Below are 14370 nucleotides of genomic sequence, written 5' to 3' on the forward strand. Positions count from 1 at the left end.
CAGACTTTGCTCCACGTACTTTTGTTTAATTTGTTATCTAGTCAGTACATTTACAACTTTCAGCCTTCTTTCTACTCCATCCCCTATTGTATCAAATTCTCAATCGTACTATGTATCTGGGAAAAATAACCTCTCGTCTTCTATGCCAAAATAGTTACTAGACAGTTTTTGATAATGGCAATAAAAGCTGTCATGAGGCATCTTCACTATTTGATCTTCCTCTTCTTCCCCTCTTTGTTTCCTTTCCTCTGAGTATCTTGTCACCCTTGTTTCCCCATCTTCCAGTGCAGTAACCACCACCACTGTAGAAGAACTGAGAAGAACATCTCACAAAACGATGAGTGGGACTCAGACTTCCATTGGTACTTCCATCCCCATCCTTGCTAATGGCAGTAAATGGTTTGAACTGAGTTTCAATTAGCATAAACCCAAAATATTCCACATAGATGCACTGAGGCTAAAGCACATTTTTCATAGTGTCCATGGCATACTCAATTTTTTTTCCTTAAACTACTCTTTTCATTCTAAATACCTGCTGCTGTAGTGCATTGGATATCTCTGAGGGAACCTTCATCCTTTCATAGTACTGATGCTTTTATGCATCCCTTATTTTTTCTAGTGTCTGCCAGTGGGATTTGGTTTGAGATTTGGACACTGAAATGGTCTTGTCTACTTGTAGGTAGCTGCACATGTACTTTGTGCCTAAGTTCTTACTGCAGATCTGAATAGTACAGTCAGTGGAACCCAGTGAGCAATTCAGTTCTTCCAAAACCTGCTGATCAACTGAATTGCTCTCTACACTTTATTGCCTATAATAAGCATTGATTATAATAAGAGCTTAAACGCTTGTAAGTAGACAGGTACAGTTTGGTGTCAGTCTCAAGATGATTACTATGATTCTAATGATTATTTTCTCCTGTAAGCATCTTATCTATAGGCTGTGCTGCCTTTCAAGGCATCTTAAAGTAGTTTTATTCAACAAGAAAATACCTTCTGTGCTAGACAATTCAACTGGCACTACAAAAAGATGAGGTCTTGCACACATGCACGCATTTTTTCTAAGGGAAACTACCTGGTATCTGATGATGGGAAAGTTATTAATTTTTTCTTGTGGCTTCTCCACTTGCTAGTTGTGGGAAATTTTCCATGGTTTCATATTTAATTATTCTGGTTTCCATGCTCTTTTCCCTCACTAATCAGCAGATGTATCTATTATACTGGTTCTTGTACATATTCAACAATTTCTAAACCATAAGACTATCCAGCTCCTCTTTTAGCCTTTATCCTGAGCTTTCTGAACTTTACAAGAGCATAAATCATAGAGTCACTGAGTTCTTTAAATGCTCTCCTGTATTCACTTGACCTTATTCTATATTCTGAAAACTATCTCTTAGAAGATAACCTCAGTCTCTGACATAATACTGTCCTTTGCAGTAAAAGTACCCTTCTGATGAAATTGAAGACTTGGGATGATTATAATGCATTAGAACATCTTCCCCTTAGATACTTTTTTTTTTTAAGTTGATATTTTCCATGTACTTTATGAACAAGCTGCAAGAACAGCTTTCTAACTTTTCTAACTTTCTAACTTTTGGAATCTCATCCTTTTCTTCTATTAGCATGACTTTTTTTCCTAATGTAACTTCAAACTTATTTAAATTAGTGAATATCCCATTCATTTTCATGCTTATAATCTACTAATCTGTTTTTACAGTACTGCCCATTGTTTTTCTGAAGGATTAATTTGAATTGGTAAACTATTTGTTTGTCCTCTGCTTTATGAATCCTATGAATATTCTTGTAGACTTCGCAAACTTTATAATTTGATACATTCTATTGTTCACAGGTCTAGTGACCTCTGTTTCAACATCCATCTTGTTAGGGTTTTTTTGCCTGCCACAGAATGTGTTTTAATTTTTAAGCAGTATTTTGACTTCCTCGTGACTTTCTTCCATAAATCTTGTTATATACTATTTTGGACTGTTTCTAGTCACCTTTATGCTGTTTTCTGTTTACACATTTCATCCTAAACTTATGATTTCCTTTGTTTATAGATGCTATCAAATGGCAATATTGGGATTTGTAATACCTTGGGTTTGTAGTGTTTTTTGTTTTTTTTTTTTAAATCCATCTTCAACTCATAATTTAATCCCAAAATCGCAAGATGGAAAATGACTGGCAATTTACAATGCCTGTGAGAATGGCATGTAATAGGTGAATTAGATTTGAAGAAACATGCATGTTCTCACAATAGCCTTAAATTTTATGTTATCTTTTCTCTTTGCCTCAACTGTAATGATATAATCTAGTCCCAGTAAACTCATTGGCAATTCAGACATCAAAACTTGTTTCCTTATAGTGTCAGAAAATGAAAGTTTTTGCTCTGAAGAATTACCTTAGTTCAGTAAGAAGCATATATATATTTATTTTTATATAAATATATTTTTTCCCAAATGTCTAATTTACATATTGAATTAATCAGACTTATGAAACAAGGAAATTCTCTGTAAGACTTTATTCTTTCAAAAAAATCACTTATGAAGAATGCCATAGCCAAATACTTACCTGGCAAATACCTGGCAAATCAAAGAAAAAGAAGATTAAGTCCAAATTCAATATTTTCCTGTGGTTCTTTCTGGTTGGAGTGTAAAAGTCATGTGCAGGAATGGATTTGCTATCCTTTGGATTGGATAATGTCGGTGTCTGATAGAAAAGGCTCTGAATGACAAGATGAACACATCCCTGTGTATCTGGGCTGCATTCCAATTTTTGACAATATAAGTGCTTTTCACTTACACTAGCAATACCTCCTCAGAACAAGTAGCTGGACCATTTAAAAAACATCCTTTATGTGGTTCTGATGCATATTCCTACTTCTTGTATTCATTGCCATTACTGCCTTATACCTCTGATTCAATTTGCCTTTTTATTATTATACTTGTGTTTGTAAAGCAGTGACAGGCATATCTCCAAATACTCAGAGGTCAGCCTCAGTTCAAATAAGCATCCAAAAGCGTAGATACTCATCTGAAGTGAACTGTGTACATATTTAAGGCAGTTTCTGCAACCTATTCTCCTTACTGGTATTGAATTCTTGATGGTAGAAATAAATTTCAGGGCTTAAAACTTAATTGCAGAGTTTTAATTTATTTTAGGACATACCAGCCAAAGCAGAAACTAAAAATCCAGGCCACCTTGCATAGAAAATGTGTTGAGATATTTTTTTTTCTCTTCCTTTCTTCCACTGGTTCATGGACTAAACTATTCTGGGATATTCCTACTGATGTGAAACTAGAAGAAGTAAAGCTAATCAAATTGTTTTATTACCATAAGGCAAAAGAAATAGATAAAATAGCATAAAAAAAAAGATATAGTCATGTCTTGAAAACTAATGAAGAGTATTTAAAATTACTTGAAATACTGAATAAGTCTCCTCCAGAACAAAACAAAGAAAATGTTTTAGAATTTTTTTTTCTTATCATAAATGACAAGGAAAACAACAAATAGAGAAAAATGTAAAGAAAAAAATTCTTCAGCAAAAAACCTGCCAGTAGTCTTATTTAGGCCAGATAAATTAAAAAATATTTATGTTGGAAGTCCTGCAGGAAACTGAAATCAATAGGTAACTTTAAAGATATTTCTCATACAGTGTTAATTTTAGTAGAGACTCTGCTGCTAGCATAAATGTATAAACTGTCATTTTCATTTGTATTTCCTCTGAAATTTATTCTTAAATATTTGTGAAGGCCATATATATTGCACCAAGCCATTTATGGTATGTTAGTGTTTCTAAATTCCTTTTAGGAAAGCTATTAGGGCCAGATCTTATACACACCCAATATGGACAATGTGCTGTAAGTCAGGGTATAATGGAGGAAGATTTTTAAAAGGTCTTTTTTCACTGCCTTGTTGCTAGTAATGATCTGAGTGTGACCATATTCTTTGTAGAAGCAGTCTGCTTTGAGGGCTCTGCCAGCCTGTGCTGTTCTCTGATATTGATCTGAAGCAGAAAGTTCAACACAGGCTGGCGTGGCAAAGCAAAGAGGGATCAGTTTGCAGCCCCTCTTGTAGTTATATTAGTTCAGGAACAGTAAGCAGTTTCTTAACTCCTGCCAAGGACATCAGCTCTTGCTGCACCAGTGTTCTTGTCTAACTCAGCTTAAAAGGGTGTAGAATGAGATGACATAGGCAGTACTGTGCAGGTGCAACTTTCACTGCATCTGTCACTTAGGTACTGCTGCCTTCCTTCATCACTGCTTTTGCTTGAAATCACTGACTCCTTTCCCAATTGGAAACTCATTCTTTCACCACTGTATATTGCTTCCATATCCATTGCTTAGCCTACCTCATCTACTTCATAAACATGTGCAACTTTAAACACTCGGTTTTCTTGTCCTCTTTACAACAGGTTCTGAACTCTAGAAATAGGATGAAGAAAGTAGGATGGTATAAAAGTAAGCAGGGCAATGTTCCTGGCAATTTGGGCTCAAACATACAGTCAAGGTGTATTGGCTTAACAAACTGTTATCAGCTAAGCTATTTTCCCTATCCATGTCTGCTGTAAGGCGATGCAGTTTATCATACATTTGAGCACAAGAGGGTGCCTTGCATGACCTCACACTGACAGTTACAGTAGCTTGGCTGACATGCCGTATGCTGTTTTATTGCTGTAAGTCAGGGGTAGGGAAGAGCCCTGTGCCAGTGAAATGTAGAAGGCTTGAAGGCAAAATTTTAGCATACTCTCTCATGGAATCTCTTAAAAATTAGTGACGGGAACAAAAGCCAACATTGGCCACAACCCTGCACCCCCACACCTCATCCACACACATACATGCACACCATCTAAGCTCTTCAAATGTAAGAGATGGCAGGGGTATAGGCTAGTCAGATGATCTCTCTCCAATCAAATAATTTTACTGGGGCCATATGAATGAAAAATGATGATGTGCACAGTAATTTACATGAAAACATATATACAGGATGTCTTCCCTAAGTTCCAGCTCTGGATAAGGATGCAGGAGCTCATATCTTTATTCAATTCAGTTTACTGGATGCTTTGAAGGGGGCAGGGGAGAGAAGAAAAAAGAAATTCAGCAGACAAAAATGAAACATAGTGAAATAATTAAATTCCAGTCTTTGTTCTCAAGGACTTCTCTTGAGCTTATCTAATGAAATTGAAGTACATTCTTCTCCGTTACATGGTTGTTAATGCTGCTTTCAGGTAGGAGAGGAAAGGAGGTAGTATAATTGAATATTTAATTTTGAACTGTATCATAAACCATCTTTCATAAAGCCCAACAACAGTAAAGTGGTTCATTACATTTTAGAGTGTCTGATGTAAAAAAGATCCCTGAGTGTGTGCGATCAATCTATTCAAGGGCCAAAATATTTTGCTGTTCCCAAGCTTTTCCTTGTTCAGGCTGAATAAGCTCAGCCCACATGCATTTAGAAACCAGCTTGAATTTTAATTTTATTCTAATGGCTAATTGTGTCTGCTATGATTGTATGCCTCTGATTCCCAGAAAGAAGCCCCTCAGCTTTTGCAGAAAGACTCTTTGGAGATTTTCTAGGGTTATTGACCAAATCAGAAACATGTAGTCAAGTAAGGCAGAGTTACTATCATCAGTGTATCAGAGGCAGAATTTATTCCATTGCCAGTTATCCAGGGAGGAGGAAAGGCACATCTGCAAACTTTTCTGCAGGAGAAAGGCATTTTATAAGTGGTAGATGTTTGTATGCTAGCCCCTTTTATTTGACCATAGTTATTTACAGCCAACTTTGTTCAATTTCCATTGTCACTTACTGCTTACTTCACAACTCCATGGGAAGAGGAGTCATCTTAGTCTGTAAAGAAGAAGTTATAAGGAGAGGACCAGGGGAATTTAATATTATTTTACATTCTGTTTCTTTTAATGTAACATTTTATGTATGATATGAGAGAGAATTTTTCAGTGGTACTGAAAACCTAACTCCTTTCGCGATCCATTTATTTGATTTGTTTCTATCTCATCCTGTTTAAAAAAAAGACACCTAAATATTAGAACAAGGCTGTATAATGTCTTCTGAACAGAGCTTCCACTGACCTCAGTGTGAGCTCAGTGCGTGGAACTCTTAATTTTTTCTTCTTCTTAGTTTAAAAAGAATAAAAACAATGTCAGAGCCACTTTCAAAGTTATGGCTGGGTTACTTAGACACATTTGCTACCGGTGTCCAAGGGAAAACAATTTCCTAAGTTTGAGTGTTGAGCATGGAGCAGAAGTGACAGAACAGTTTGTTAGTGGAGAACATTATATAGGGCTATTTAGAGGTTGTCCTCGACCTTTCCACCTCTTTCAAAGCCTCTTGAGAGCTACTTAAACTTTTCTTCTGCCAGTTGCTTACTGTCAGTTCCATATTTGTGTTTGTTCTCTCCATGCTGTGGATGTAAGGTATCAGAGCACGTTATGGGGAGATCTTCCAAATCTTCTTTTAAACCTATCTGAGAAAGAGCCCTCAGATTCAGCCGGGTCAACCTTGGCAGTTAAAAGTTCACAGCAAGACTTTTGTTTCCTTGATCTCTTCTCAAGCCAACTTTTTACAGACAGTGGATTGAAATCTGACCTGAATGAAGACAATGGAAGTTTTATTATTGATACTGATGAGTCCAAGATTTTAAATACATTTTATATATGAATTTTCTTCTGAGATACATGTGTGCATACATATATATCAGTATCTATGCAAATAGGTATAGGTATCTAATACTGGTAAATTACATGTTGTAAGGCTAAATTTTTAGACTGTAAGCAAATTTCTCATACTAACATGATTTTTTTTCCATTTATGAAGTGTTATAGAGTGCTATTTTCAACACAGCCTTAAGGGAAAAATTGTTAAGTACTGCAGGTGCTTTACATGTGCAGACTTTTTCACTGCTCAAACGTCTTATGTGTAAAGCCCCCAAAAGTAGCACAAATAGGTACTACCACAAAGACACTATAACAAATTGTTGAAAAGTCACTTATTGTATATTGAAGATTCCTACAGAATTCCTCATCTCTAACCATAAATGTAAAATACAGAAGTGGAGCAAGAAGTAAGTTACTAGAGGGAGTTACATTCTTTGATCTCTTTTCTCTTACTCTTAACTTCAGCAGCTTCGTTTGAAAAGGAACATAAAAGCTTAAGTCAGTGTTGGGCTCACAGGTCAGGAAAAGCCCACAACAGGTTCATGGAGGCTGTCAATGCTCACATCTGGCTAGTAAGGAGGTGTTATTTTATGTATTTCTGTGTCAAAATTGGTGTAATATGTGGAACATCAGCTTGTATTTCATGTCCAAGGGAGGTGTCATCATTTAATACAAAGATGGAATATAAAAGTACAGCTGCTCTGAAACAATTTGAAAGGAGTTTCTCAAATTCATCATGGGCAGAGTAGCACCTTATTATTGCAAAATCTGCCTTCACTAGTTACTGCTATAACCATCGTTCCCTTGTAGTCTGAGCACAGTAAATAAATACAGTGATTACTGGTAATAGTTTTGGATATTTGTTGACGTATTTATGGTAACTGTACCTATATCTCAGCTATTCTGTTTCAAAATACCACTTCTACCAATGCAAAGTGCTAACTGAGAAAACCCTTTTTCTTTATTCCTTCCTTTGAAGACAAAGACAGGGATTTGTTTGCTGCAGGATGGTAACCAGGAGCCTTTCAAAGTGCGACTGCACTTAGCCAAAGATATTTTGATGATCCAGGAGCAGGATGTGATCTGTGTGTCTGGTGAGCCTTTCTATTCTGGTGTAAGTAGTTTTTATTTTTTCTTTAAGATGTACTTTATAGAAAGCAAAAATATCCTGCGCACACACATGCATATGTATGCATTTACTCCCACAGCTTGATATTTCATTTTATACCATTAACACTAAGTGTATTTCAATACATTATCTTTTGAGAGTAGATCTTAGCAATACTCACCTTAGAAGCAGCAATAAGATAATGAATAAGTTATATGCATGTCTACAGTATTGTTTCTCTGCACTCACCCTTGAATATTGGAGCCACTGAATGCAATAGGAATGACACAATCAGTGATTTTTGCAGTGAATACAGATACCTCAATGTACTTACATATCTGAGTATTGTCTGTGGAGTTGATAAGGCAGTTGATGGGTAACTGTTACGGCAGGGCTTTGCTGGTAGAGGAATTGTCTGCTGTCCTCTCTTGCTTTGGTTGCTTCATATGGTAGCACAACACCAGACTTCATGCATACTGCCAGTCCACACTGCAAGGGTCACTAGTTTTACCAGCACATTATGTTAATAAAGATGGACTTCAGCTGGAACAGTGTAATAGTGTGATTTATGTACTGCTGTTTTTACATGATGTGTCAGATTTCTTATTTAAGCATCATACTGAATTTTGTGGATAAGAAACTGAGCTTTGTAGACAATTATTTGGAAGATCTATAAAATGTTACATAGAATAATATTGTAGGTTTTGGAACTATTGTAATGCTAAGTTTTTATTTAATTCTAGAAGATAGCTAAAAAAAATAATAGAAACCTTTTACTATTCATTTCTATAGACATTTTTATAGATACTGTAATTGTATTTTGCAGAGATATTTTTAAGATTTATGGGAAACTATCATAAACATTCTGCTCTCCCTTTGAGCTAAATAAAATTATCATAGGATTTCATGTTAAATCTTGCAAGGCATAGGAGTGTAATATCTGTTTATGCAAATGTTATGTGATTGCTATTATGTCTGTCTGTTTTATTAATTAATTGTTGCTGTTGCCACATCCCTGTTTCTCAAAATACAAGTATAATAAAAAGACACAAAGCAGAAACCAGAAATAAATTGGTAGAATGTTAGCAGTGCTAACGGTGTGGAAGAGTAATGAAAAACGTATAGGAGAATCTGTCTCACCGTTATGAACATCTCAAGGTGAATGGTTCTGAATTTTTCTCTGAAACAAGAGGAACACACTGCCTACACTGTCTCCATAAAGGCTGGTTTTATTTGCATGACAAATCTGACATTAGCTTTTGACAGTTTCATGCTGTGCAAATACAACTTACTAATACAGGTCTGTGTGCTTTATATGGGATATAGATGTTCCTTTTACCGATCAGACTGTACTGTTCCCCAACATACAGGACATCTAGCAGCCCAGATAGAAAGAAATTATGAGTTCAAGCTCAGGCTATAGTGTCCTGGTTTCAGCTGGGATAGAGTTAACTGTCTTCCTAGTAGCTGGTACAGTGCTATGTTTTGAGTTCAGCATGCAAAGAATGTTGATAACACACTGATGTTTTTAGTTGTTGCTCAGTAGTGTTTAGACTAAAGTCAAGGATTTTTCAGCTTCTCATCCCCAGCCAGCGAGAAAGCTGGAGGGGCACAAGAAGTTGGCACAGGACACAGCCAGGGCACCTGACCCAAACTGGCCAACGGGGTATTCCATACCATGGGACGTCCCATCTAGTATAGGAACTGGGGGGTGGGGGCGGGGAATCGCCGCTTGGGGACTGGCTGGGTGTCGGTCGGCGGGTGGTGAGCAATTGCCCTGCACATCATTTGTCCATTCCAATCCTTTTATTATTGCTGTTGTCATTTTACTAGTGTTATCATTATCATTATTAGTTTCTTCTTTTCTGTTCCATTAAACCGTTCTTATCTCAACCCAGGAGTTTTACTTCTTTTCCCGATTTTCTCCCCCATCCCACTGGGTGGGGGGAGAAGTGAGTGAGCGGCTGCGTGGTGCTTAGTTCCTGGCTGGGGTTAAACCATGACATATCGTTGCTCAATTACCAACACACACTGTGGCACCATTACTCCACCAACCCCATTCTGGCATTATTTATTAAAAGATTTTATCACTCAGAAATACGACTTTAATTATTGTGCCATAATATCTATTACTTTTGCTGAACTTGTTATTTAAACGTCTTTGTGAAATGCATATTTAATTTTTTTCTATTTTACAGCAAGGCTTTATCTTACACTTTTGCCCTGTTTAGTTTTGCAGCTGCACTGTAGAAAATAGTGGATGATCTGCTTCACCAATTACACCCCCCTATCTTATTTGCATACTGAATGCATAACTCATTAACTGATTGATATTCGTGTGGTGATGAGGAGTTTCTTTTCTCTTGGAAGTCTCATTGTTAGGCTAGTGACTTTTGAGCACTTTACCCTGATTTCCTCTGGGATTAAGACTAGGTCTTGAATCAGTAGGTTCATTCCAGCTAAGGATGATTGGCATTTCACAGACAGTTAACTGTCCTTTTGTCACAGGTCATTTAAATCATCTGGAATCATGTGCTTTGCTTGTATAGCATGGTCAGACAAGTCCCACAGGCTTCCTTTTTTTTTTTTTTTTTATTTTTTCCTCTGTTTTATTCCTGATTTTTTAGGTTTCTTTTTTGTTTGTTTGTTTTTCTTATCTTTTACTTTGCTTGGTTGGTTTTTTTTTGTTCTTTCTGTCATTCTAGATGACTGACCACATCTATTTTTCTTTTACACGCATTCTACAGACCAAGAGCAAGTGCTTTCATTAGCAACTGACATTGAATGCCTCATAGAATAAACTCTAAAGAATAAAAATAAAATTTGTAACTGAGGAACAATAGCATTGTTAAATTTTACAGACAAGTAGCTACAGTAAAAGTTCTTTTTCATCTGTTTTAATAAATAGTCTTCAAATAATTTGATTATAATGTTTTGCTTAATCACTTCTACACTGTTGAAGAAGGAAAGGCTATTACTATGTTTCCAGTTCAGAACAGTATCTCTTCTGTTTGTTGGGTCTGAATCAATTTGCATGCTCCTCTGTGTAGGACAGACTTTAAACAGGCACTTAACGTTCCAGCAGTATCCTGATCTGCATCCTGCAGAATAATCTAAATGAAATCAATGGCTCCTTGGGAATGAGGTGCTGCTTAATGTGAGTACATGGGATAAGGACCTAGTGCTTAATTTAGAACACTTTGGTTTTGGTGGAAAACAGTTCTAGTTTCCCAGAACTAGAGATGCAAAGGAACTTTGTTTCTTTTTTCATTGTGTACACTTTGGAGTAAGAAAATAAAATGCATAAAAGATTATAAGCAACATAAGCAGTGTTAAACACTAAAAAAGAAAGCATCTGTTTCTTTAGTAGGCTGAATAAAATGATAGTGTTAGTGAGGGTCCTGCAGCAATTGTACCTGTAGCAGTTCCATAAAGCATCAAAGAACATTCAAGTGATCATGGATTAGACCTAAATTTGAGCATCAGTTGTATCAGTAAGTATTACAGAGATTTATTTGTGAGTGCAACAAGAAAGACTTGCTTTTGAAGACTTTCCAAGGGACAGAAATATAGTGGGTGCTGCATTATGCTGCTAGTGGATATCTGACTTAGATTTGAACTCCAGTGCAAATGACCAAAAGTGAGATGACAACATTTTGTGAAACTCAAAGCCTAGAAGGCAGTGTCTTTACTAATTCAGATTAAATCCTTGCCCATAGAGAGGCTTTATGGTATGGGAAGTGTGTGCCAGAGTTGAAGTATCTTTTGTTCTGAAGATACCCATGAGTCTCTCTGTGGGAATATTGGAAGATAAGACAAGTGACTGTTAGGTCAGGTACACTTTTTTCTCCCCTAAAGTACTGGACCCTCACAAAATATTTTTTCGTAATTGTGGTATTGCTAACAGACAGCTTTCTTATAATTATATTTGTCATATATCTATGACAGTTTATTGTGGTAGAGAAGAGTTAGGATTTTTACTCTTTTCACCTGAAAAAGAAATGTCTGAAAACAGCTGAATTAAACCATGTAGGAACTTCATCAGTATTGATGGCAGAAGTATGGAAGATCTTTATTTTGTATTTCTTTTTAAAAATATTTCTTGAATTAGAAGAAATTATACTCACAAAAGTTTGCTATATGGTGTTCCAGATGACAACATGCAATAAGGCAACTCCCATTCTTTTTAGACATATAGGTCAATAGCTTGGACTAACAAGGGCAGCCTAATACTGACCTTGCTGAAAATTATGATGGGAGGGGGGTAGCCTAAGATATGGTGTGTCTGATCTGAAATATGACTCTTCAGTAGATTTATTCCTAGGAAAAGTTTTAATCTTTGCAATTCCGGAATCAAAATTTTTATTTTAGAGTTAATCCTCACAATTTCTATCACCTTTCATGAACACCTGAAATTCAAGTAAAAGGATTATTGTGTTTATCAAGAAAAGTAGTTTATCTGTCCAGGGAGCTGTGGGGTTTTTTTTCTTCTTTTCTTTAATAAATATTATTTGTTTGCTAATCGTACTTAGAAATTTTTCTAATAGAGTGTATGTGCATGTGAGATCCATAAACCAAGGATGTTACAATGTACCATCTGACAAGATGGATGATTTGAATCAGCTACTGTTTTTGTAAAAAGACTGAAAATAAACTGTGAGCAACTCAGAAATTGCTAAGTTCAGCTATCAGGAGAGTTTGCATTTTTACAAAATTTTCTTACAGGTTCTGTTAAAGAGTCATAGATTTTCCAAAATACTGCTAACTCACCTGGTGATAACACACAGAAGATTCTCATTTCTTTCAAGTAGTAATTCTATGCTGCTGTGTAGTAATGCATTATTTAATTAAACACTAATAATTTCTTCTAGCATTTTTTTTAATTAAGGATCTTTTGGGGAGATTGATGTGAAGGTCATGCTAATTTCAGTACTAATAAAAAGTGAATGCACATTTTTCTGAATTTATAGAGCAACAGCTCTCTGAGTAGTATGGCGTTTGTCCAAGGATTTAATTGAGGTTGATACAAACGTATCTGAATGTAACCTATAGACGGTAGTTGGTTTTCTGATAGAGAAAAAACCTTCATCAATAAACACCTTTTCCAAGGTCAGAAAGTAACACTGACTTAAATTGTTGAACTGTAGTCAGACCTGATTTCTGGCATTATTAATCACACAATCTTTCTTCTTTTTTTTGGTAAAGATAAGAACATACTATATCAGACTTTTAAAGTTGTCCTTTTGCTATTGTGAAATGAACTGTGTTGAAAGATTTATAACTTTATACAGAGCCCATATGGTATTACCAAAAAAAAGTTGCTTTAGAGATAGTTTTTCAGCTTCTAAACTTTGCACAATAGCATGTTTTTTCTGATTTTTTTTAATTTAAATGATAAAGGTATTATTAATTTTTAAGTATAAGTTTAAATTCAGAACATATCACTTAATTGTGACTTGCCTGAGCAGTCAGATGAAGTTATTACATTTCCCTTGCTTGCACATTTTAGAGTTTTGGAGACTTTCTCAGAACAAATTTTAAATCTGTTACATTGGATCATTCTCTTTTGAGAGTTTAAAATTTTCTTTTTTGATATAGGTTAAACAAGTTCAATTAACATTAGCAATGTTAATGAGTAGAAAAATAAATGAAGAAAAAAGTGAAAGGCTTGAAATAGTAAACATATGGTTTTGATTTATTTTCTGTATTGTTTTTATTTCTGTATTTATTTACTATTTTGATTTTGATGTGTGATTGAATAGTATGAACAGTTCCAAAGTGAAACTCCCTGTCCTGGAGAGAATTGCAAATATGTGAACAGATAGGTCACCTTTCAAGCACTTTCCATTCTTGTTACCTTCACAAAGCTACCAGTAAGAATGGTGCTTTTTTTTTTCCATGTTGGTATCTGTCAGCTATTCAGTGAAGTGAATCCATTTTTTCACAGAAGTCGTCAAATATCTATCAGATGGTTGTAACTTTTTTTTTTCCCTGCCAATCTGGACAGCTTTTAAGTGACAACTCAGAACTGACAGATGTAAATATGATTATTAGGGGCAACCTAAGCCAGCTTATTTTCCTGCAGCTACTTAAAAAGCATAGCAATCTATTGAGGTTCAAACACAGGACTGCCATTTGTAAAGCCAAATTCGAAAGAGCAGAATAGCATTTTCTCATTTTAAGAAGTTTTTTTCCCCCACAAAAATGAAAAATATTGCAAACCAGAAAACACTTGGAGAACCCAAAGCATTGACCAATGGCAGTGTATGATGTGAGGCAGTAGCTGGAAACTATAGCTATCACGGAACTACAGAGACTGTTCATTACCCAGCCTAGTGGAAACCCACCCAGATCCATACTGACTTTGGGGTTGTGGTTTTTTTCTCGTTTATTTGTATATTAAGAAATGCAGTACTTTTGAAATAAATCAATCCTGGGAGTAGAATTTTTACAAGTAGATATTTAGGCGAATGTTTCTGCTTTTCGGCATATGCTGTAGGACTGGGAACATTTTGAAGTGTGAACAAGCAAAGGGTCAAGTGCTCTTGCTGGTTCCAGTCAGTGTTAACCGTCTACACAACACAGCTGCATTTA

General features: G+C 35.7%; 1 protein-coding gene across 1 annotated transcript in view; it reads left to right on the forward strand.

The window, feature by feature from the left end:
- Positions 1 to 14370, forward strand: part of SNTG1 (syntrophin, gamma 1) — a 166635-nt gene that overhangs the window by 2636 nt on the left and 149629 nt on the right. Inside the window, exon 2 of the mRNA XM_010574391.1 lies at positions 7648 to 7782. Coding sequence (XP_010572693.1) covers positions 7648 to 7782 — 135 coding nt within the window. The remainder of the gene's footprint in view (positions 1 to 7647; positions 7783 to 14370) is intronic.

The sequence above is a fragment of the Haliaeetus leucocephalus genome, unplaced genomic scaffold (assembly GCF_000737465.1).
Source record: "Haliaeetus leucocephalus isolate CR32 unplaced genomic scaffold, Haliaeetus_leucocephalus-4.0 Scaffold428, whole genome shotgun sequence".
Classification (NCBI taxonomy): domain Eukaryota; kingdom Metazoa; phylum Chordata; class Aves; order Accipitriformes; family Accipitridae; genus Haliaeetus; species Haliaeetus leucocephalus.